Below are 24,335 nucleotides of genomic sequence, written 5' to 3' on the forward strand. Positions count from 1 at the left end.
TCCCGTGATGAGGGTTGTTGCACGGATGTGCTGGTTGCTCTGGAAGGTACAGTAGTCTTCTTCTCTTCGCCTCCTTCACGAGGCAAGGGAGGAAGGTGTGCATCTGCGCCCGCCATCATTGGCAACCTACCACCATGCAAGCGACAGAGTAGGCGTTGAGGGGAGGGGAGGAGGGGCCAGCTTGCAGGAGCGCTCTCACAGGTGACTTGTAGAAGTACTGTCCACGTGCCTCGACCTTCTCCTTTCTCTTCATTCAGCTCGCTTTATCTCCCTTGATCTCTGCGCCGAGGCCGCTTTCGATGCTGTTTTTCCTTCAGCTGGTTGCATCCTCTTTCGCTCATCCCTTCCGCGTCTGCCTCTCATCTTCCGCTTGCTTCTCGCCCCTGCTGCAACACAACGCATGCATGCACGCACGCACAACCGCAAAACACACCCTGACCCCCTTCCCGCTCTCACGCACGATTGCGATCGTTATATGCACCCACATCTTCCTCTGCACACAGTCCTTTTTTTTTCCTTCTTCCGAAGTAGTATCTTCTGGGAAGCGGCCTTGTGAGCTGCGCATTTGCAGCCTCCTCTTCCTCCTCCTCCCTCTCCAACGTCTTGCTTCTCGCGCACGCACGAACGCACGCACGCACAAGCGGAAAAGCGAACATGCGCATGCGAAGCTAAGCGGGAAGAAACCATAATACAGAGAAAGACGACAACGCTAGGATAAGCGAGGCGCCGAAGTACTTCGATACGGCAGCAACGCAGGCATCCACACTTTGAGCTATACACACGCAGAGGCTGCAGGGGCGTATGAGCGTAGCCGCTCATCCGTGCCACGTACGTCTCCTCTCCCTTTTCCCGTTTTCTTGTCTTGTACTTTTCTTCTCTCATGTTGTACCTCGCCACTGCACCCCGGCCACCTAGTTCCCTCACCTCGATCTTTGTTGCTCCCCACCTCTCTTCTTGGCCGAGCCTCCGACATCGTTGACTTGGTAGTCTCCGAAGCACTGGCCAGCGCCTTCAACTCTCCCCCTTCAGCGAGTTGTTTTTCCTGTGTGCCCCATATATATCTGCCCCCCTTGTTACTTTTCTTCTGACCTTCTCGTGCTACGAAGCCACAAAAGAGAGGTAAAGCCATCTGTGTCTGTGTCTGCTTGTGCGTGTCTGCTCCCTTTTGTTATTCGATTTTGTCTACTCCCCTCGTGCCCATCTTGAAGGCCACCGTAGAGAGGAGCTCACACAAGCTAGCGTCGCCGCTTTTCGCTTTCCAGCAACGCCCGCCTTCTTGGGGCCACTTCATCAAAAGCGAAAATACGTCCTTCTGCACACAAACACACACGCGCATCAAAGTACCGCCTCCGACCTCGTTTGCCCCACTCTCTGTCTCTCGTGTTTTCGCGAGTGACGGCGTCACCTCGCCCTCTATCCTTCACTCCACTGATCGAGGGAGGTTTTCACGCACGTGCTAAGCGCGACACCGCGCCAGTAAGGTCAGGACTAGCAGAAACGAGGGGGGGTGAAAGGGAAGGAAGAAAGGGGGGACGCCATGTCATCGCCAGGCGCGTTGCAGCCGTGGCATGTGCGCTCCGAGAAGCTATCAAGAATCCCGATGATCCCGGTACTGGCCATCAAGCACCCGGAGGAGTCTTATTCTACATCGCAAGCGACCGTAAACTCAACGACCACGTTTTCGCCCTCGTTCGCATCTGCTCAGACGCCAGACGATATGGGCAAGAAAGGGGGATCGACGGTCGCGTTAACTGAGGTGAACCACCTCGGGGAACGCTACAGCAGCTCCAACGGCTCCACGTCTGTCTCGGACGACGGACAGTGCTCCGGCGAAACGGCGGCGGTGTGCGCGCCGTTCCACTATCACGAAAACTCAGATTCCTGTGTGTGCCCCATGTGTAAGCTGACACTTTACATTTCCCACGTGTACCGCGACCAGCGTCGCGCCTCCCCACACGTGATGGCGGCGCGGCCCTCGCCCGAGTACGTGATGGCCCCGGATGGGTCACTGCCGCTGCTGACGCCGATCTACAAACCAGATGGCGTGTCGGTGTGCCCTGTGTACACCGCTTTTGGCTTCTGTCCCTTTCTCAGCGGCTGCTTCTTGCCGCACGACGAGGGCAGTTGCGCCTCCGCGCGAGTGCCGCGACTGGCGTCGGCGGAGGAGGAGCTGAAGCGACTGACGCAGCGGGCGAGGGAGCTGCAATGCAGCGATGTATGGGCGTGTGAGGTGTGCGGCTACAGCCATGTCGACGAGTTTTGCGAAGTGGCGCTGGGCACGGAGCACTACTTCCGTCAGTGCCCGCGTTGCACCTTGATGTGCTTCTTTCCAAACATCACGTACCTTGTGGAGCACATCTTGTGCAGCGTTGGCGACGACTACCAGTTGTTCAAGACGGAGGTGGATCGCTACCGAAGACTGCTGCCGGACTTGTTCAAGATCCCGCTTACCTTCGAGGCTCACCGTGTGGCAAGCATCGTTTTCGCATGGAGTCTCCTCTCACCGGTGCACGCGCGTGACGCGATGAACAGTGTTGTGCGGGAGTTTCCTAATGTCGAGTCTATCATCAGCGTCGGGAGCGGAGCCGGGTACATTGAGCACATCTTCAACCGTGTCATGCACCAGGTGCCACTGAGAGAGGAGTGGGCGGTGGATCGAGAGCGCTTTCCCACGACATCCTTCGACGACGTGCGGTGCGACTTCTACGGCAAGCGCACCATCCCCATCTTCGCCTTCGACGCGCTGGCGCTGCAGAGGACATACAGCGTGCATGTCTCCATAGGGGGCCCGATCTCCCTCTACTCGCTCAACTGCAAGCAGTCGGTGCTGCTGCTCTGCTGGCCGCCGTTTGGCTCTCGGGAGCGGGAGGAGAGCTCGATGGGCTTTGAGGCACTCGAGTACTTTACTCGCGAGGGTGGCTCGATGCTCATCTACATTGGCGACACCGCCGCGACGGGGGACTGGCGCTTTCACATGCTTCTCAAGTCCCACTACAAGCTTCTACGGGATTACCCGGTGCGCCGAGAGCTGCGTCGGTGGTGTCCACAGGAGATGGGCTTCGTGTATGGCGGCAACGACACCATCGGTGTCTACCAACTGCGCGAGACGCCGCTGTCTTCGGTGGGATTCAGCTAGCGACCTTGAAAAGTCGAAGAGGGACAGGCACCGACTGGCAACATTTCACATCCTTCAAGAGGGTAAGCGGCAGGTTGAAGACGCGCCGTCATCTACGCTCTCAAAAAAAAAAGGGAAGCCCCTAACACAGACGCGGATGCGCCCACGCGTTCTTCACCGGGGTTAGTCACAAGAAGCGAAAATAGCATGAGCCACTCGCTCTCGCATATGTCTGTCTGCCTGTCTGTCTCTCTCTCGCTCTGGGTTTGTGTGTGTTATACTGGTTCCCTCCTCGCATTTCCTCTCCTCCACGTCCTCTCGTTTTCCTTTGTGTGCTCTTTTCTCCCTCGACGCTCTCCTCTCCTCGCCTTCATCCCGCGTTCCTTTTTTTTGTTCACCCTCCCCTCCCCGTAACGTCCGATTGCATACCCATAAAGCACAGCGAATATAGAACATATATATAATCAGCACATACACACACTCCTACACACACAGCAGGAAAAAAAGGAGACCAAGGGATCCTTCGTGTTTGTGTGTCTGTGTGTCTCTCTCCTCTCTGTGCGTGAGTGCCTTGGGTGGGCGCTGTAGCGGACGAGTCTGGCACGAACGTCTGTTTTCCTTTCTTTTTATGTCTGCCTTGGGAGAGATGTAGCCTTGAGGGGGGAGTTTGCGCGCAGTTGGGTGAGACGACGGCTATGAAAGGCAAGGAGGGGTGCGTTTTTGAATGCTCCTCTCCCATTCTTTTGGCGACAATGTACGCCAAGAGAGAGAGGGACCAGCGGGCCTTGACGAAGCTCGTTTTTCATAGGCACGGAAGGGCTGATCGTACGTGCGTGCGTGTGCGCGTGAGTGCTACAGACAATATCAGTGCGGCGCCATGCTCGTACGCAAATGAAAAAGCAAAAAAAAGGAAAAAAACGGCAACGGCTCAGCTCACCTGCGGCAAAGGCGGAAAGGGTGAGTCGACGCGATTTACAAAAAAAGGAGAGGAGGGTAGAGAAGCCGCAAAAGGACGTCAAGGAGGGTAGTGGTGAAGGACAAGTACGTGGGCGGGCAAGGGTGTGAGGAGTGGGGGTGGATTGCAGAGAGTTCGGACGTCGTTACTGAGGCAGAGAAAAAGAAGAGCATACTGTGAAGAGAAATGAGTGGTGCTTGGTGTGAAGCGGGAGGGCGAGGGCTATTGATGGGAGTAGGTAGACAAGGGTAGCAGCCGCATGTGGACAGTCGCTCGCTTAGGTGTGTTACCGTCTGGGGTTCATAGATCTTCTTTTTGAAACACAAAGAGGATGTCGCTGAAACAGGGAGTCAGAAAGGAGGAGGGCGGGAGGGCGAGAGCGAAAAGGCGACGTGCGGATGTGTGCGCGCATCGTCGAACTCTTCACATCGACACCTGATACAGAGAACGAGCAGCGCTCCCCTCCTTGCCAAGAGATGTACCTTGTGTGTTTTCGCAGTGGTTCATCTTTGCCATTCCCGTCGATGATTCCCAATCAAAAGAGGTTTCTGGGCTTCTCCGTCGTTCCTCTCCTCCTCTCCCCCTCCCGCTCCCCACCCTTTCGCCCACTGGCAGGAATTTTGTGTCTTTTTCGTGTCGCCAGGAGGCGCACAACGATGTGATGCGGTTGAACGCGTGCGGCCTCTTTTGCTTTCCTTTGCTGCACAGCCTCTTGTTCTTCTCGCCAGAGAAAGCTCACGCTTGTGATCTACGGTGTTTCCACTTGCGTGTGTACGTGCGCCTTCGCGTGTAGGTGTGGGGTGCCAGACGCCCCCTCTTCCCCCTCTTATCCCTGCCAATGCCGAACCCCGCTTCTGGTCGTCGCAGGGTCGGGTGCCTATGACGTAGCGAAGTCAGGGCTATGCATGGCTGCTCATGTGGGTGGCCAGGTCCTGGCTGGCGTTGCGTCGGAGCGACCTGCGACCTGCGACCGTGGACACGCCTGTGCCATCCATGCGATAGGCAAGGTGTCAGCGTGACTCGAACGCATCCGGCCCCCGGCCTGCGCTGCCTACTGGTGGGGAGCCTGGGCCGCCTTGAGGGATGCACCAGGTGGTGACCGGCACAATGGGAACGTCTGTGAGGCGACCTACTCCGCGGGTGTGGGTAGGGTTTGAGGCAGGGGTTGTGCTCCGACGGCTGAGTCAGCTCAGCGCTGTAAGGAATATGCACGTTGAAAAGATATTTTCGTTTCCGCTTGTGGGCCAAAGGCTTTGCTCTTCGATGCTCCCCACTCCCTGCTGCTGTCCTCTACTCGTCTGAAAAACTAATGGCCGTCGGTGGTCGACGTACGTGCGCACCCCGGATACGCTCTCGAAAGGAAGGAAAAGGAGCTGGCTTATGCATGTACCTCTAGTGAACACTGCTGCACCATTGTCTTTACTTGCGGGGCCTTCAATGCTCGAGTAATGCTCAAACGAGCATTCCTTTATGTCCCCCCTCCCCATCCCTCCTGTTTCCTATGCACCCTCGCTCTCTCCGTGCAGCTGTACGGGTGTGCTGCCATGCTGTTCTTTCTTTTCGTCCTTTTTTTTGTGTCGCGTGTGTGGTCAGTTTTTGCCTGTTATGTTTTTTTTTCCTTTACGTGTGTATCGCTGTGTGTGTGTGTGTCCCGCCCCCTCCCCCTCCCCCTCCCCTTTTTCATGCGCCGTTCTGCCTTTCTCCATCGTTACTGGTGGCTCTCTGCCCCTCACCCCCACCCCAGGGGAAGAAACATTGGAGTTAGAGGGACGGCTGGGTTATCGACGCCACCTTCCCCTTTAACACAAGCATGCGTGTCGCGCCTGAACGGCAGGCAATTTAACCAACACGAAACCTCAACAAAAAACTTCTTTCCGCTTCTCCTATGCCCGTAGCAGTACTCTTGGGATTCGCGTTTCATCTATGTTTGCGGGCGTGCATGTGTGTGCGCGTGTGTCGGCTTGCCGCTACTGTCTTTGTAATTGCTGCTGTTGCCAGGGGGGTGGCACTTTTTCTTTATTTTTTTGTCGTGAGTTTGCCGCTTTCGTTGTGCCTCCTTCTCTACCTCCTTTCCCTCCCCCACAAGCACTTGGATCTTGTGTCGACCTTCTGCCCTTATTTGCGCCTCCTCCCTCTTGGCACTGCCTACGTTGTCCATTCTCCCCCTTTCCACTAGAGGCGGCCGCTCCGACCGCGACGCCATCGCCTTCCCTTCTTCATGGGTTCGAGCCGAATGCTCGTCTTGTTTTTTTTTTCTTTCGTTCTTCTCTGTGCTTCATGATATTTTTTTTGGGCGTCTCGGTCATGCTGCACACACTTACAGATCTTACAGGTGCGCGTTATTATCATCATTAGTATTATGGTTATTATTATTGTGTGCGTTTGTGTGTGTGTGTGTGGTGTTTATTGCGTAGGCTGTGCGTGCGTGGGTAGCTGTGCTTGTGATGACGGGGGAGGGGAGGCTGGGGGCTGCTGCTGCTATCATTGGGTGGCATAGTCTTCTCTCTCAGCTGGCCCGGAGAGTACTGCTCCTTTTCATGTGCGTAGGGCTTGTCTTCACGTAAACAGAATCAGCAGCTGTCGCATGTCTCTTTACATCTTCTCACAATTCTGCGTCTTCATTGCGTCATTTCCATCTTGCCGCCTTCCGCTTTTGCTTTTTCTCCTTTCCATCTCAGCTGATCGAAAGAAGGAACGCTAATGCCGATGACGATGATGCGTGCGCCGATTTGAACACAATGTCTTTCATGTTTTCTCCTGCTTCCCTCATCCTCTCTCTCTGTGGGGTTCGTGTGTGTGTGTGTGCATTCAAGCTGTGTGATCATGGTCAATAACTGTTTCTTGTCTCTCTCTTTGTATGTGCATGATGGCGGGCTGGAAGGAGCTTTTCACGGCTTTCAAGGGGCGTACGCGCACCGACATGTCCCTACTGCGTGCGGCACTGTGCTCTGACGATCAAGAGAAAAAAAAGCAAACCGAGCGGAGAAGATGGTCGCTTGTCTCCTGAACGGCTTATGGGTTTACTCGCGTGCCTTGAACTGTGTCCCCGCCCTACCCTGTTTCTTTCCTGTTTGTGTCCCTGTCGTATGTGTGCGTGCTCACGATGGGACTCTGCCGTTTCTCACCGCACGACTGCTCTTCATGGGCGGGTTGCTAGGCGGGTGGCCGGCCATGCATGCGAGCGTGTGTGCGCGAATGGGCGACGCCACACCACTCTCTCTTCTCTTTAGATCAGAGCACATCAACAGCGCTGCCCCATTTCACATGAGCCCCCCCCCCCCAAAAAAAAAAAGACAGCGAAAGAGGAATTTCAATACAGGAAATGAACGAGAAGTGTTCTCGTAAGCTCGGCTTCGTGATCGCTACACTTGCGCTTCTCCCGGTTACGTCATCCTGTCGGCGTTGTGCGCTGCGGAGTTTTGAGCGGATTGGGGGATGAGTGAAAGCGGTGCCATGCTGCTTCCCTTAGGCACATGCCGGCCCACTACTTTTATGTAGGTGCCTCTGTGCGCGCAGTCTTCGTCGTCGGCCTTTGGCGGCTGCGAGCTCTCGTGCTGCCAATGACATCCACAGAAAATAGTTCTCGTCGAGTAATCAGCTACCATATGTGTGTCTCTTTCTGCTTCAAAGTGAATCAGGATGCTTGGGGGCGGGTACCCATTACTACCTGAGGTAGCTGCTGAAAGTCACCATCCCCGCCCCCGCCCCCTCTTTCTCCCTCACCTCAAAGGTCTCGTTACACTTAAGTCCACCGTCCACGCTCTCCGCCCTGCTTTGGTGCTTTTCTCTGTTTTCTCCATGCCTTCCTTGTGCTCTTATCATGCCGCGATAGAGGCGGGCCTTATTTTCTCTCTTTGTATGTGTGGTTTACACCCGGGTGTCTGCAAACACTCACGCGCAAGCGCACTTCATTACTCTCGCACAGCGTTGCCGCCCTTCGCGTTTCGTTTTTTTTTTCCTTCCCACAAGTCGCGGAGGGCTTCGTGATCGACTCTTTCACGCTCGGAACTGTGGCGAGCATCACCGCAACCTGCAGAGCACGCACACCCTTTTCACCTGCCTTGGTAGGAAAACCGCAGAGAAAGAGAGACGCGTCGAAGGAGCCGAAATAAGAGGCGTGAGCAAACCGAGAGGAGCGGCCTTCCCTCCGCCTCTTCTTCGGCGGCCGGCGGCAGCGCTGTTGCCCAGTCTTTGATTGTGGGCACGCGTGCCACTGCAAGCAGGGGGGGAAGGGGGGACCATTGTCGCAGGGGCGAGGCCTGCATCTGTACCTGTGTGTGTGTGCCTCGATCTTTCTCCGAGTGTGGAGTCGGCAGCGCTTGTCTACGGAGTCTATACAGACACGCGTATACACTCCCTCCTCAGCTGCCCTGTTTTGTTCTTCTATTCGTTTCAGCTTCGCAGTCCCCCCCCCCTCTGTTAATCAACACGCGCCATCGCACATCACTTTCCTCCGCTTTCTGAAAAGAAAAGAGCGCTCTCAGGAGTTGGGCGACAGGGATGAACGAGCTGGAGTACTTCGTCGTCAGTACGCACGGGAATCGGTGTGATATCATGCGCTACATGCAGCAGCTGCGAGACTTGGATGAGTGGATCGAGTACCACCTCTCTCACCTTCGTGCCATTGCAGCCGAGCGGGTGGCATACCAGAAAGCGCAGGCACGCAAAAAGCAAAGCGGCAATTGTGGTGGCACGCGTGGCCGAGGAGGCCGCGACCGCGGTAGAGGACGAGCATCTGCTGCTGCAGAGTCGACCTTGCACGCACACCACGTGCATGATGTAGATGCGAGCCCTCAAGGAGAAGTTGGCGGCAATAACGGCAATGCAGACACCGTCGCCGGGGCGTACGCAGCGGGGCTCCAGCGGCAGTTCGCGTGGCACGAGACGTGCGTGCAGCGCCGCTGCCACGAGCGAGAGGCCGTGGCGGCGGAGCTCGCGGAGCGGTGCTCCGAGGTGCGACTCTCCATGGCCTCGCGCCTGGCCAACTTTGCTGCTGTAGCAGATGTCCCCGTGACGGAGCTGTCTGGGTAGGCTCTTTGCAGTATTCATGACAAGCGGCAAAACTTCGGTACAGTATGCATGCAGAGAAGCGGGGAAGTTTTGCGAGCTCGTGAGTGCCTGCCCAGCGCGCGAGCATTGTGTTGCACTGAATGGAATTGGTCTTGTGTTGGCCTGCTTCCGAACAACCAAAAAATAAATGCAGCGCGACGATGCAGCGTACGTGGGCGTCGCTGCGGCTCTCTCTCTCCCTCTCGAGCTCTCTCGTGGCGCACGCACGGCGAATAAGAAACACAATCAGCAACTCGATGCAGCGCATCCGTCACCGCTACAGCTGTTTCGGCGTCGCCTGTGCGTTCCATATAGACTGAGAGCTGTGTGTCTGTGTTGGCGCGCCTCTCTCTGTTTTCATCGTGTGTCCAGGACTACCTTGTGCTCGTCAAGCAAGCATACTAACGTTTCTTTAGGTGCCCTGACTCTTGGTGCCGAAATCGCATGCACCACTGACCGTGTTCCCACTTTGCCAAGCCTTTCTCTCCTTTTTTCTTTCTCGCGTCGTGGCGTGCGTTGGCTCGGCTACACTTCACCTCTGCATTTCTTGCACCTACAATGCAACGCAGACGTGAGACCCTCCACCGCATCATTGCCCAGCACACCAGCCCCCCCCCCGACGCCTTCATGCGTTGCATCGTTGCTGATTAACATTACCGCTGCCGCGCGTTGAAGAGCAGATGCGGTTACCTGAGGGAACATCGCACACGGTTGCGCGGGGCACCTGCGCAACGCTCCATCGCGCCTTTCCCAGCCAGACTTGCGGACAGGCCCCGACCCCACCCCTTTCACACACAGCCACGCACATCAGCGACGGGAGCCCAGCAGCCAACATGCATGGCCTACACATGCGCTGCCGCCAACAGCGCCTCTTCACTGGCGCCTTGTTCCCAGAGACCCTCAACGATCAGATCGCCGCATTTGCGCGTCGTCACAAGCTGCAGAGCGACGTGTGGGTGCCGCGCAAAGCCTTCGACACGGCACTCAAGCCGTACAATGTATACATTCTGCCGAAGGCGACCCTCTGCGACCTCACCCTCACCCCGGGTGGCGGCATGGGCGATGTGACGGCGGCTATCGGCATAGACCGATGTCTTGTGAACGCTGAGCAGACATCGAACCGGCATCTACTCGAGAGTTTTGCCGACTTCATGGTGTCGTGCCTCACCCCGCCTGAGCAGCTCCCAACACGCATTCAAATCCAGTCCTTCCCACCCGCTGCCGCTGCGGGTACGCAGGTGGCCTGTCACACAGCCGCTGCTTTGCCATTATCGGGGCGCCAAACGCAAAGGAAGAACGCCAGCGAATACTTCAGTGCCGCCAGCGGCGGCGAGTGCCCCACTCCCTTGCTGGCGGCAGCGACGGACTCCGGCCTCTTCCCTGTTCTCCCGCCCGACCCCACCTGGGACACGTTAGTACCCTTTCGGCACCCGCTCGCCCTGAACGGGTCGCTGTTGGTTGGCACCGATACGACTGCGCAGTTGCTGAAGTGGCAACAGGAGAGTTACAAGTGGAATAACTACTGGCGTCGTCTGCGGGGGGGAAAGTGGCGGCGGCAGAGCTTTTATTCCGTGTGCGACACCGAAGTGCCGGGCCGGTACAACCCGTATTTCTGCGTCCGCTACGTGCCGCACACGTACACAAACCTCATCTTCCCGCTGGCTACCGCAGTGCTGATGCGGCACCGTGCCGTTGCACACAAGTACGTGTCGCGACTGTGGCTGACACTGAAGCAGGCAGAGGAGCTGTTCGGCACAAGCCTGCTTCCCGAACGCGCCAACGATGAACCGGTCGTATACTGCAATTACTTTACCGCTGGCATGGAGGCCACCGCCTTCTACTGCGCAGACCAGTTCGCCGGCGGCAGCACCATCTTCCCGACCGCGCGCGAGCTCGACATTGCGGCGAAAGGCGTGAGGCTGCCTTCCGCGAAGCTGCGCGCATACCCGCTGCTTGCCCGCCTGCTTGACCAGTACGAGGAGGGGAAGACGACCGATGGTGCAAGTGGTGACAGACCTGGCACGGATCAGACAATGCTCGACGCCGGCCGACACGTGGAGTTTTTTCAGCACAGGCAGCGGTGTGGGGCAGTCCGGCTGCACGGCTTCTGGAAGCCAGAGACAGAGAGGAATTATCTGCAAAACACCAGGATGGCTGGAACCCTCGCGCGCCAGTGTCTGCTGTGCGACTACCCCCGGCCACTCTTCTTCTCTCACCGCGCGCTTCTCGCCTTCCATCTCCGCCTACAGGAAGGTGAACAGGGCATCGTCCAAACACGGCTGCCGATTCGCGTGAACAAGCTCTTGGCGTGGTGCAAAGGCGAGTGCTGGTTCAACGTGTCGCAGCTGCGCGAGCCGACTGTGGCGCAAGAGCTGATGGACCACCCACCCGTGCACTTTCTCACGCGCCGGAGTCTTCAAGGCGTTGTCGCCGTCAACTGCTGCCGTGCCCAATGTGCACGGCGATGTGACACAGCGGCTGCTGCCGTTTCGTCGAGCTCGCCAACGTCTTCCGTCCCCACGCGATGCAACTTTAGCGCAGAGTGGATCCCCGCTTACGTTCTGGAGATGACGGGGTGGCGGCTGCGGGAAGGCGCCCAAGGCGTGCCATACGTTCCGCTCGCTGCGGGGGCCGCGTTCAAACACTTTCCTCTCGGTGGCAACATCCTCTTCTCCATGGCGGACGTTAGCCTGCACGACGCTGCGAAGGACTGGCTGCGGCGCTACACCCCTGTCGACCAGGAGGGGTATCCTTTCCTTCGTGGCCTGCGCCAGGCAATGACGCTACGCGCCTTCGAGCGGGGGTACCGCGCCCACCAGTGGCTGATCCACCGCGTGCGCAAGAATGGGGGCTTCTCGCCCCCCTTGCTGACGTTACGGGGAGCGTTCAAGCCAGTGTGCATGTCTGCCTCTCAGCCGCTACTCGCCACATCCGCGTTCGTGAAGGCACCGTTCGTGCGAATGGGCAACTTTGAGTTTGTCAACGCGGAGGAGGTGGCGTGGATGAGCAGAGCACATCCGTGCAAGGGCGCCGCAGCGCCAGAGAGCGGCGCCGAGGGGCCTGATGCACCGCTCCTTCAGATGAGCAGCGGCGCGCGCTTTCAGGTGGAGTCGGGGATGGGAATGTCGGCGGAATCCCTGCTGCGGCATTCCGTCAGGGAGACGGACGATGCGGCAGCCTTGGGCGATACTGCGACCTTCGACGGGCACGACGTCGGTGAGGCGGACGACTGCAGTGAAGTGGACGAGGGATGGACAAGTGGTGATCTCTCCACACTTCTGTACGTTCAATAGAAGAGCGCCACAAAACGGGCGCACTCTCGGTGGCGCTACTTCGGCTGAGCGAGGAGGGGAGTTGTGGGGTTGCGTGTGCCTTCTGTCCTGATGAAGGAAAATGGTTTATGTGCCCCCCCCCTCGCTATGAACGTGTATCGGCGTGCCGGCGGTTGCAGAGGCCATCGCCACTTGGCATCTCTCTTTTTGTTTGCCTCATCGAGAGTATTGTCACCTACTCTAGTGTTTTTCATTGAACCGCTTTCTTCACCCGCACATGCACACCTACAGATCCGCTCTCTCTACCCTGCGCAAGTATGTGTGTGCGTGCGGCGTTCCCCCTTCGTACCCCCTACTCTCGTCTCTTCAGGCCTGTGAAGAGAAGAGGAGGGCCTCTCTGCTATCCAGCTGCTGTTTCCGCTGAGACTTCTTTTTATATGTACAGGTAAATGTAGATATACACACACATTTTTTCTTCCGCATCCCAGAAGTTTTGCATTGTGCTGGGTGGATGATACAGCGGTGCACGGCAACTCGCGACTCCGGCGCCTGGCGCGCGCATGCATCAGACAGAGAGAAACTCTAGCGAGAGCTGCTAATGCCCCTAGCCAATAGAAGAGGCACTCCGAAGATCGGGACCGCACTGCACCACGTGTCGTAGTGCGTGGGGTGCTTGTGTGCACGCAACTTGCAGTTCTCTCTGTACGCCCCTGACCTGCTCACATGTTAGCTTCAGAGCGTCTTCCAATGCGGCCGTTGCCTTGCTGCCCTCCTGTGCACCCGCGCGACCGTCTTCCGCTCTCAACCCCTGTCCGCGCGAAGGTTCGGGCCTTTTTCTTCTTCAAACTGGATATGTCCGGCTCCCTTGGGTGTCTCCGCACTTTTCTCCCTTCTCGATGCGGCGAGCAAGATCGCCGCGGCTCATTCAACAACGCGTGTGGGAGGCACCCTGACCATCCAACGGCCTGCTCACGCACACGTGTGTACGTCGGTGCGGGTGTGTTGCCTTCCTTTATTATCTCTTCCCTCTTTTGTTGCTACCGTCACCGGGTGACCCCGCTCCTTGCCGCGACTACCTTCTCAGTTGCTTCCCTGGTTACGTCGGAACGCTTCTTTCACTCCCCAGCATCGTCGACGTGGCGCGAGGTGTGTGCCATCACGGAGAGTCGCCGGCCCATCGTTGGAAAGCAAGCCAACAATTACAAAAGACGACGACTTCCCACTGTGGATGGTGGAAGGGCGCGCGCACACAAGCACACACGTGAGGCGGAGCATAGACGGTAACAAAAAGCAAAAAAAATTGGGTTAGCGATGTTGTGTGCCGTTCGAAACTCACATCGACGCTGACTCCCTGATCCATAGACGCCACCAGCATCTCAATAGACTGAGAAGCAGACACACACTCACACGCACACACACACACGCGCGCGCGCGCGTAAGTGAACACACAAAGAAAACGATTGTGAGGGGGCGTACTCGACTGCCCACTCGCGCAGCATTTTGCAGCGGCTGGACATCTTTATGCTCCTCACCTTTGCGCAGCACAAGTAGAAAGCAGGCGTCATGCGACCCTCGAGAGACCGGGACGCCGCTCGCCGCAAACGGCGCCGCGCGCGAGAGGACGAGGTCCATGCCGCAGGCCCGCACCCACCGAGGCGAGAGGAGGTCGAGGACGACGATGAAGCGGACCACTCCTCCGGTGACGAGGCCAACGACGAGGAGGGGGAAGACTTGTACGGGGAGAACTTCATGCAGGACTATCTCCAGCCGGATGAGGAGAGCGAGGTGGCCGAGGAGGAAGTCGGCGAGGACAACGACTGGATTGCAGACGACGACAGCTCCGTTTCCGAGATCTCCGAGGGCGGCCGCATCGCTGTGGATGAGCTGCTCGAGCGCCGTCGGGAGAAAGAGGAGGCGCTAGCCGAGGAGCGGAGGCAGCTGCAGGAAGGCATCTTCAGCGACGTGGACGACGACGATGGCGACGATGACGATGATGCGTCGTGGGCTTCCGAAGAGGGCGCGGGCGGTTTGACACGGAGTGGGGGCGCCGCGGTTGGCGATCAAGGCAGCGACATCGATCACGGAGAGGACGTCGGCTACGGCGATCCCAACGACGAAGCCTACGTGCGTGGAGACCTGGAGTCGATGAACTTCAACTGGCGGCAGCCGCAGGGGGAGCTGGTGGAGTGGCTTGCGCAGGAGCTGCCTCGCCGCGTGATTAAGAACCGCATCTACAACTTCTACTACAACTACATCGTGAACGACGTCAGCGTCTACGAGGAGAAGGTGAACGCAATGACACGCGAAAACGACAAGAGTTTTCAGCTGAGCTACGATCATCTGAGCCGCGTGTACGACAGTGTTCTCGCGCTGTGGCTGGTGGACGCTCCAGATCCGATGATCGAGCTACTGGAGGAGGCTGCCAACTACTTCACCTTCAAGCTATACCCGCAGTATCGCAAGGTGCACTCGCACATCTTTGTTCGGATTTGCGACCTGCCCTTGTGCGATCCGATCCGCGACTTTCGCCAGGTGCACATGAATGTGCTCGTACGGGTGGAGGGGGTGGTGATTCGCCGCTCACCGGTGTACCCGCAGATGGACGCCGTCAAGTACGACTGCGCGCGGTGCTCCTACATTATCGGTCCCATCTACCAGCGCGGCGACAAGGAGCAGCGCGTGAGCATGTGCCCCAGCTGCCACAGCAAGGGGCCGTTCCGCGTGAACATGCGCCTGACGGAGTACCGCAACCATCAAACGATAGTTCTGCAGGAGCCCCCTGGCAAGGTACCGCCTGGGCGGCTGCCGCGCAGCTTGGAGGTGGTACTGACGAACGACCTCATTGACCGCGCGAAACCTGGCGAAGAGGTGGACGTGACGGGGATATACCGCAACAACTTCGATCCGTTGCTCAACAGCCGCCAAGGCTTTCCCGTCTTCACGACCGTGCTGCACGCGAACAACGTTATCCGACGCACTACGGAGCTGGGCATGTTTCGGCTGCCAGATGATGAACGACAACGCATTATAGAGCTCAGTAAGTCGCCCAACATTCGAAAGAAGCTCTTACAGTCCATTGCGCCGAGCATCCACGGCCGCGACGACATCAAGCTCGGGCTGCTGCTGGCCATGATGGGTGCAGTGCCAAAGGACATCGGCGGCGACCAGTCGCATCGCATTCGGGGCGACATCAACGTCCTCATGGTTGGCGATCCCGGCTGCGCAAAGTCGCAGTTTCTCAAGTTTGTTGAGAAAACGGCCGACCGCACAGTCTTCACGACTGGCCGCGGCTCCACCGCTGTTGGTCTGACGGCATCTGTGCACAAGGACAGCGTCAATGGCGACTTCGTGCTGGAGGGCGGCGCCCTCGTCATTGCGGACCGCGGCTGCTGCCTCATTGACGAGTTCGACAAAATGTCTGACCAAGATCGAACGTCCATCCACGAGGCTATGGAACAGCAGACGATCTCGGTGGCGCGCGGTGGCATTGTAACGACGCTGTCCGCGCGCTGCTGCATCATCGCGGCGGCGAATCCAATGGGCGGCCGCTACGACCCTTCTACCTCGTTTGATGCCAACGTGAATCTTACCACACCGATCCTCTCCCGCTTCGACTTGCTGTTTGTGGTGCGGGATGAGGTGAACGTCGAGTTGGACGAGCGGCTTGCGACGTTTATCTGCGACTCGCACATGCGCAACCACCCGCGAACGCAGGAGGAGACGCGGCTTCTGCAGCGCGACAGGCACGAGGAGCTGTCGAGGTTGCGCTACGCGCTGGAGAACGCGTCAACAGAGGGCGAGCGCGAGGAGTGCGAGGAGCAGCTGCGGCGCCTGCGCGAGAGCGTCGAGGATTCTTCCCGCTTCGAGGACGACGACCCAGACAGCGACAAGCCGCTCCCGCAATCCTTGCTGCGCAAGTACATCCTGTTCGCGAAGAGTCACTGCTTTCCCCGCATCTCCAACATCGACCCCGATACCATTGCACGTCTATATGTCGAGCTGCGGCAGGAGTCGAAGCACGGCGGCATCGCCATCACAGTGCGGCACATGGAATCCGTCATTCGCCTCTCCGAGGCGCACGCACGGGTGCATCTTCGGGAATACGTGACCGACGAGGACGTCACCGCGGCCGTCTCGCTCTTTCTCCGCTGCTTCATACAGACACAGAAGTACAGTCTACGCAGCGCGATGGAGGCGCGCTTCCGCAAGTTCCTCGAATCCGACACGGAAAGTCTACCACTCATTCGCCACCGCATCAAGGTGGCGGTGCAGACGGTGCGCCAGTTCGAGCGCCAGCTGTCTGGTGGGGTGGAGCCAACCCAAGTGCGCATCGACGTATCGGAGCTGGACTACTACACAGCGAACATGTCTCAAGAGGCCCTGAACGCCTTCTATGAGAGTGCGGAGTTCAGGAAGGAGTACCGGCTGATTCGCGACCCCGTGACGCACGCGCCTCTGCAGATTGAGCACTCGCTGGCGTGACGTGTGCCGTGCGCTTGCCCCCTCTCTGCTGCGACTTCCAATGCGCATTAAAGGCACGACAGGTGCTGTATCAACAGAAAACGAAGAAAGAGAGATAAGCCTTTGGATGAGGCAGGGGGCGTGTCGTTAGGTGTGTGTGTGTGTGCGCGCGTGTCTCCGAGTCATGTCGATCGACGAAATGCCCTCTCGCCTGCTGGTTTGTGTAGGCGTGTGCATTCACCGCGTTTGGTGATGGGCGCTCTGTTTTCTTTTCCTATCTTTGGTGTGGTCGCCCGCATGTCCCGTCTCTTGTGTTCGCGGTGCCCCCCCCTCCCTTTGTGTTGCTGTTTGGCCCGTTGAGCCGCGGCACGGTTGCTCGCGCGCGCCCGCCGTGCGGAGGGGACGTTCTCTGCACAGCTCTCCAACATTCACATACACACACCAGCACGTGAAAGGGCAACAAAGAGAACGCAGTCGTGCACGCACAGACTGTTGCTCCATTCTGCGAGATTGAGGAGACGGCAAATCGTGCTTAGTGTGCCATATGTCGGCTTCCAGATTCGAGATGCGCGGTATGGTGCGGCAGCCGCATCACCACTTCGGCAGCAACGCGCAAGACATGCATGAGCGCTGCAACGTAGCTGCACACCTACTTGTGCTTCTTTACTTTCTCTGTCTCTCCCGTTTCTCTGCATGAACGCCAACTCTCCCCACACATTCCTTTGTCGTCCCTTTCTCCTGCTTACGTCAGTCATGCACGCAATAGAAGTGGAGCTGTCGCCGGGCAGCGCGGTGAAATGCGTCTCTGCTTGCGTCGAGCACCGCGCTGGTGACGCGGAGCAGGACACGGATCGCCTCTCTCGAGATCAGTACTACTACAACTATGCAAGCCGCCCAGTCTCTTTTCCGAAGTCCCTCGGCGCATCAACTGCCTCTCCGATGGCACCGGCAAGCACAGCGATGGGTGGCCTGCAGGAGGCGGACACATCCTCTCTTTCTTCCCGACTGCTGTTAGAGATGGAGGTGGACACAATCCTGCGCGGAGACCACAGCAGTGAGAGATGCAGCAGCCCGCCGAGAAGCTGCCACGACAGCATCCGTTGCGACAGCGCCGTGCAGCAGACAGCTCTGCGCGCTGGTATCGTGGAGCCGCGCTGGGCCAAGTCCAACTCTTCGAGAGTGCATTCTGCCACCGAGGCCATCAGAGAGAGCACCATTCCGTGGCGCGACTCGCCGGAAAATGCCTGTCATGCCGGTCCGGGCAGCACACTCTCGCTGCGACCTCCTCCGCCATTGTCATACGTAACATCGCGCAGTGGCACACGCACAGGAACGCATGCATCTGCACGTGTCGCTTCCCTGTCTGCTGCAGTTTCTGCGCCACCTGCATCCTCCACGAAGCCATGGGATGCCAGGGTAGGACCTCCCCGAGTGTCGACTGCCCCTCAGCCGTGCCTGCCCCGCGGACGGAGTGCCGCCATGCACGAGAGTATCGCTCGCTTCCTGACCGTGGAAGAGGCGACGGCCTCAGGCGCTAGCGGGGCTGCATTCTCGCCATGCACGAGCAGCCCGCCAGTCCGTGAGGCCTCCGCGGCTACGGTCGCCTCCAGCGCGTCTTCACCATTGCCGCGCACTCCAGCGAGGGAAGAGGAGAACAGCGAAAAGCACCGCACGGCTCGTTTGACGCACAAGACGGCGGCGACTGCCGACCTGCGACCGCGTAATGCCCTCTTCGCACCTCTTCCGGTGAATCAAACTCGCGCTGCCGCTTCCAGATCGCATGTCTCAAAGAGGTCCTTCTCCGCTTCCTCTGCCGCCAGGGGCGCAGCTGGCGTAGGCGGTGGCCAACGGGACGGGCGCACCACCCTCGTGGCTAAGCGCAGCGTCATTCCGAAGACGGAAGGGGCGCGATTATCATCGCCGTTAGCGGAGCCGGCAAGAACGATAGTCACCTCTCGTCTTTCCTACACGGATCCAAAGACGTTGGCGTCCCTCGACACCGCCGCGACAATGTCGTCCGAAGGACCCCTCGACGTGGTGGAGGCGCTCATCTTTAACGAAACTGTGGTGACGGTGACCTGTGCTACGTGCCAGCTATCAATCGACGTCTTTGCTCTTCGCCTTGCTGGCACTGAGCTGCCCCAAGTCTGCCACTGCCCTCTCTGTGGGAGCCCGTGCACATGGACGGCGTGCTTTGGGACTGTGTAGAGGCACTCACGCACCCAAGCCAGGGCCGACATCCCCGCCTCTACCACGGCATCATGCATGGACAGCCTTGTGCAGGACAGCGTACCCCTTCCGGCTGTTGCTTTTGCTTTTCGCTCTGCGCGCAACTCCTAGCGCTTTCTTTTCCCTTTGCATCGGCGTTTCTTCTGCACCTACTCTGCGGCGTTCTGCACATGACGAGCGGGCCGCACCTTGTCTCGATGCGGCGGTGAAGGGACGGGAGGGCGGCGGCCATGGACATGCCGCACTTCTTCTCTCTTTCCATCTGTGCTCATCCCTGCATCTCCACTCTCTTTCCGGCCTCATGCTCTGCTTCTTTTCTTTTTCTTTAGCTATTTTTCGAGTGTGCTGGTCTTCATGATGCGTGCAGCAGAGCATGCGCTGCACTTCTCTCTAGACACTGTTAGACGCCAACCCCCCCCCTACGGACACAAACGCATACTCACTCGAAGCAATTCGCTCACCGCGGCGTACAGGAAGGTGTGCCAGCGACCATGAGGGGCTAATCGGTGTGTGCGTGGGTAGGGCACAGAGTGCTCTTAGCCTGAGGCGTTGCATCTCTTCCCACACTCACCCACTGTCAGGCTGTCGTATGCACCTGTGTGTGCGTGCGCCTGCGACACGTCGTGCTCGCCTCTGAAAGGTTGTCTATCAAACCCTCCTCCCTTTGTCGCCCCCCCCCCCGCCTATGTTTTTGCCTCGCTTGATTCGACTGCGCTCATGCCGCTTTCGTGCTCACGCGCATGCACTTCTTGGTCCAACCAACGCTACACATTGCCCCTTCCTTTCCCACCGTCGCTGCTGCTGCACTGGTGTCTACCCTACGCCTAGCCATGCATCCGGCCTCACTGAGGGTGCATACACGGACCGGAAGAACAGCTAACGAATCACAAACGCACGACTAGAGTGCAACAGTAGTGCCTCGTCGAAACACACGCGACCCGCGTCCCCCTTCCTCTTCCCACCGACCTACCGACCCATACGTACGCAAACAACTCTATGCTTTTGAGCGCGGTCACCGGGCGGCTGTACGGCCTCGCCAAGGGGCTCGCGAAGGTGTACCTTCATAATGAGACTGTGGACCTGACTCAGGAAATGCTGCTGGCCGACTCCATCCCTGGCGCGGCGGAGGCCTTCATCGGTGCTGCCTCCGCCGATGGCAGGGCATTGCTGACGGACTTCGTCGTTGTGCTTGGTGCGCTGATCATCGTCGTCGCCCTTCGCAGCTGCCTTGTGCGCTTTTTTTGTTGGCTGTGCATCGGCACTTCGATCAAAGCCAGCAGTATTGAGAAGGTTCATGCCCACAAGAAGAGCCACCAGATCCAGTCACAGCGGGAGCGGGCAGAGCACAAGCGGCGGAGGAACAAAGTCGAGGAGAAGGCTTCCGCGCCGGCCCAGCAGAATCTGCCGCAGGTTTCGGAGGTGCTGTCGAAGATGCACCAGAATCAGGAGAGTGGAGCGGCCAAGAGCGGTGGCAAGGGCAAACAAGGAGCCGCTGGGAAGCCGAAAGAGTCGGCTATCGCAGCACCAGCGCAGCAGCAGCTGCTTCAGCAGCAGGAGGCGGAGTTCACCGCCACGTCGCGCCGCACGCCGCAGGACACGCGCGCCGCACCCAAGTCCATCCTCCGCGGCTTTCCGGAGGTGGACATACTGCTCACCTCTCCGGGGCAGAGCTACCTACTGATCGGGTGTCGCAGCAAGCGCAAGGCGTCCCTCTACCCGCAGAGCGATGCCGCCGCGTTCATGGAGCGTGGCAAGGAGCTACAGGAGAGGCACTTCACGGATGTGAACGCGGTGGTAACCACGGCGGTTGGACTTGAGAAGAAGGCGGAGATCTACGCCGCACAGTTCTCCATGGACGACACGCGCCTAATCGCTGGCGAGCGCTTCACAGACACATTTGTCTGCTTCTCGGTGTCGGGTCGCACCAACGTGAACCTGACTCAGCTGTGGTCGATGAAGCTGCCGGACCACCGCCTCGTCTCCTCGGTGCCGCGGTGGAGCGTGCTCGGGCAGGACAGCCTTTTGAGCATCGTGGACCAGACGGCAGAGGTGGAGGTTATCACTCGGAGCGCGGCGAAGACGTCGACGGCGCACAAGGACAAGTTCAAGGTGGGCAGCGCGCTCGCGTGGGCGGTTTGCGACGATCGCATTGCGCTCGGCGGCTCCTTTCTGCGTGAGCCGCGACTCTCGCGTGTGGTGCAGCGTGCTGACAGTGGCAGTATTACCCTAGAGCCGGTTGCGGTGCTCCCCAACGCAGCGAAGTTGCGTGTGTCCGCGCTGGCTTTTGTGGCCCCAGGCGCCCCTGCCTTCAACACGCGCAGCTACATGATTGTGTTTCTGGAGAACGGCATCGGCACCATCTACGATGTGCAGACCCCCTCAACGCAGAACACGCCGCAGGCGGTGAGCGGCTTTGCCGACACGGACTACGCCGGACACCGCGTCGACGCGCCACTGTGCATTCTTACGGCCGTGCGTGGGCAGGCGTATCATGAGGTGCTGCGCATCGCGCTGCTCCGCGGCCCAAATGTGACGGTGTATGAGCAGTCTGGCAAGGCAGACGGCGGCAACTTTCAGATGGTGCGCGTCGCGGACCTGTACGACGTGCAGGAGGGTGACGCCGTGAAGCACGCCGCGTTTCTGCAAAACGGTCTTGGCCTGGCCACTAGTGGGCACGCGGACGGACGCCATGTTCGCATGTTCACTCTACCGTCTCCCGGCAAGGCGGCCTAATCATTGAGCACCGCTAAGGGAGCGCTTGAGGAAGACTGCGTCCTTCCCTCTGCGCTGATCACACGCTTGAAGCACTCTCGCACCACCCTCAAACACATTTGCACGCGTGTGTGCGTGTGCGCGGCGGCGGCGGCACATGGTTTCTGGTTCTTATGTCGACACCCCCGTCCGCAATGTAATGGCACGAACCCTTTTCATTCTCTCACTGTAGGCAGCGGCAACTAGATGCCCTCATGTGCTGGCGATGGCAACCATGTGTCTGCCTCTGTCAGTGGGTTGGTCACGTGGGGGGTCATTGATTGCCGTACTCGTTGTTATCGGGTGCGCTGTGGCCTGTTTGTTGTTGTAGTTGATGGTTTTCGCTTGTTGCCCTCTTATCCGCTGTCGCTGCGCTTATACAGCGCCACACCTACAGTGGCAACGAAAAACGCAAACAAAGGAGGCAGCGTCCCACCCGTTCGCACATCCTCGGGCGCGGGCGCACTCCTGGATTTGCTCTTCTACACACATGGCATACATCCCACTCCCCTCCACAATCCACTGATGAAACCGCTCTTCGGGTTTGTGTATTTGTGTGTGATGGATTGAACTCGAACACCCCCCCCCACACACACACACAACGAGTGCGTGCGTATGCTAACAGACACAGAATCGCATTACCCTCGGGAAGAGGACTGCGGGTGCTGTTTTGTCATGTGGCTGCCAATGAGCGCCCACTGCTCACTCAACCACCGACACACATGCACACATTTGCTCTGCGTAGCCCGTTTGGCGAGTCACGCTTGCCTCTGCAGCGGTGCGCGAGGCGCGCACACGTGTATCCCTTCTTGCGCCTACACTCCACTCATATGCATCACCACCACTTCTTCCTCGTCTGCCTCGTTTTGGTGCCCTCGCCGTCCATCTCTCTCTCTCGCCGAGCTCGCGCGCGCTACCGACGCGGGCACAAGCACACACACACACACGCGCACACGCTCACAGAAGGAAGAAGGGCGCTATCCTCGCATCCTTCCCTCTACGCCCCTTTGTGCCAGAGAACGTTGGTGCGCATCGGTGGGTATCCACACGCCGCGCCACCACACACCTAGAGATTCATTGCGTAGAAGACCTCCGCCATTGCGTCGCACCGTCTTCCTCACTTTTCCGCGTCTTTCCTCGACATGAACACGAGACGAGCTCTCACGGGCACACAAGCACACTCACGCACGTCTTGAGACGCGAGCAGACCCTGGACACGAGGGCTCAAGCACACACGGACGCAGAGATCGCAGGGCAAGAGGGCGCATAGAGCGTGTAGGTGCCGTCGTGTGTTTTTTCTTGCTTGTTTGTTAGAGGAGAAGCGCACTCGTGCGTCGATTTTACTCGTGTGTAAGTGCTGTTGCCGTTGTGTCGGTTTTTGGCTCTAAACTGCCTGGGACGGAGCTTGTTCGTTTCGTGTGCCTCTCCCTCTCTGGCACCTCGTCAACTCACACGTATCTCCCAGTGCACTCCCACACCATTACGCAACGGCGCGCACCCGCACAAACCTCCGTAGTGAGTGCGCTCTATGAAGGCGAAATCGAGTGCAGTGCCGCGGAAGGCGCGGAAGAGCATCTCTTTCAACGCGAACCGCAACAAGGTGCGCTTCATTCGGGTCCCCCCGCGCTCGCAGAACGGCAAGTTCTGGTTTACGGAGACGCAGCGCATTGTAAAGAAGGGGCTTAACTTTGAGGTGGAGCCGGAGATCATGATCGAAGTCAACATCGAGTGTAGGATGCAGATCACGGCGTTGGCCCGCAGGCCGCTGTCTCAGTTGGGCAAGTCGCCAGCAGCGAACGGCATCGCCGGTGCCGCCGCCTCATCGTCCGCGGCTTCGGCGGCAAAGCGTAGCTACGTTGAGGTGGAAGAGACGGTCCCACTCTTTCTGCCTGATGCGCGGAAGCGTGATCGGTGGCAGTGCATCGGCTCCGTCGGTGCGGGGGAGATGTCGAAAGTCAGGGTTGTGATGCCGCCTGGCAGCTACCGCATGCGGTGCAATGGTGGGGACGTGGTGCAGATCTTTGCACAGGCCTGGGACATTGAGCGAGAGTTGATTTAGGTGAGCGGTGGTGGTGGTGCCTGTGGTCGCGTTGACTGTCGAGGTTATCGCGGTGGCGGTGTTGGTGGGCAGGAGCGACAGATGGGTTTAACAATTCTTGTCTAGGCGTCGCGTGCGATTACCTGTCGATGTGAGGAGTCGTTACTCCAAACAACGAAAAACAAGCAAAAAAGGCGAGAGGACATAAACGACAAGCGGCGCGCCTGGCGTTGTGCGCTCACTGAGAAGAGGAAGGATTGGGGGTAGGGGCTGGAGAGACAGAGAGTCCATTCGTGTACCAAAATCTGAGGCAAGCTCCCTCTCGCCCCTCCTCCTCCTCGCCCCTCCTCTTCCTCCTCCCCCCACCCCCACACTTACTTACTCACACACAAGCAAACAAGAAGGGCGCATGAAAGCACGAAAAAGAAAAACAACAACCACACGGCAAAAAGAATAAAGAGAAGG

General features: G+C 58.5%; 7 protein-coding genes across 7 annotated transcripts; all 7 read left to right on the forward strand.

Moving 5' to 3' along the window:
• Positions 1 to 1,537: 1,537 nt before the first annotated feature.
• LINJ_28_0910 (conserved hypothetical protein) lies at positions 1,538 to 3,136 on the forward strand (the record flags this gene model as incomplete). The annotated part of the gene is made up of 1 exon (XM_001470084.1): positions 1,538 to 3,136. The coding sequence occupies one exon, from the start codon at positions 1,538 to 1,540 to the stop codon at positions 3,134 to 3,136; it is 1,599 nt and encodes a 532-aa protein (XP_001470121.1).
• A 5,434-nt stretch (positions 3,137 to 8,570) lies between these two features.
• LINJ_28_0920 (conserved hypothetical protein) lies at positions 8,571 to 9,101 on the forward strand (the record flags this gene model as incomplete). Its single annotated transcript, XM_001470085.1, has 1 exon — positions 8,571 to 9,101. One exon carries the CDS (start codon positions 8,571 to 8,573, stop codon positions 9,099 to 9,101), a length of 531 nt encoding a protein of 176 aa, XP_001470122.1.
• Positions 9,102 to 9,799: 698 nt separating this feature from the next.
• Positions 9,800 to 12,412, forward strand: LINJ_28_0930 (conserved hypothetical protein; the record flags this gene model as incomplete). The annotated part of the gene is made up of 1 exon (XM_001470086.1): positions 9,800 to 12,412. One exon carries the CDS (start codon positions 9,800 to 9,802, stop codon positions 12,410 to 12,412), a length of 2,613 nt encoding a protein of 870 aa, XP_001470123.1.
• A 1,542-nt stretch (positions 12,413 to 13,954) lies between these two features.
• On the forward strand, positions 13,955 to 16,873 carry LINJ_28_0940 (putative minichromosome maintenance (MCM) complex subunit; the record flags this gene model as incomplete). Its single annotated transcript, XM_001470087.1, has 1 exon — positions 13,955 to 16,873. One exon carries the CDS (start codon positions 13,955 to 13,957, stop codon positions 16,871 to 16,873), a length of 2,919 nt encoding a protein of 972 aa, XP_001470124.1.
• Positions 16,874 to 17,545: 672 nt separating this feature from the next.
• LINJ_28_0950 (hypothetical protein) lies at positions 17,546 to 19,060 on the forward strand (the record flags this gene model as incomplete). Its single annotated transcript, XM_001470088.1, has 1 exon — positions 17,546 to 19,060. One exon carries the CDS (start codon positions 17,546 to 17,548, stop codon positions 19,058 to 19,060), a length of 1,515 nt encoding a protein of 504 aa, XP_001470125.1.
• Positions 19,061 to 20,932: 1,872 nt separating this feature from the next.
• LINJ_28_0960 (conserved hypothetical protein) lies at positions 20,933 to 21,814 on the forward strand (the record flags this gene model as incomplete). Its single annotated transcript, XM_001470089.1, has 1 exon — positions 20,933 to 21,814. The coding sequence occupies one exon, from the start codon at positions 20,933 to 20,935 to the stop codon at positions 21,812 to 21,814; it is 882 nt and encodes a 293-aa protein (XP_001470126.1).
• Positions 21,815 to 23,360: 1,546 nt separating this feature from the next.
• Positions 23,361 to 23,891, forward strand: LINJ_28_0970 (conserved hypothetical protein; the record flags this gene model as incomplete). The annotated part of the gene is made up of 1 exon (XM_001470090.1): positions 23,361 to 23,891. One exon carries the CDS (start codon positions 23,361 to 23,363, stop codon positions 23,889 to 23,891), a length of 531 nt encoding a protein of 176 aa, XP_001470127.1.
• Between the last annotated feature and the right edge of the window lie 444 nt (positions 23,892 to 24,335).

This window comes from Leishmania infantum, chromosome 28, assembly GCF_000002875.2.
Source record: "Leishmania infantum JPCM5 genome chromosome 28".
NCBI classification, from domain to species: domain Eukaryota; phylum Euglenozoa; class Kinetoplastea; order Trypanosomatida; family Trypanosomatidae; genus Leishmania; species Leishmania infantum.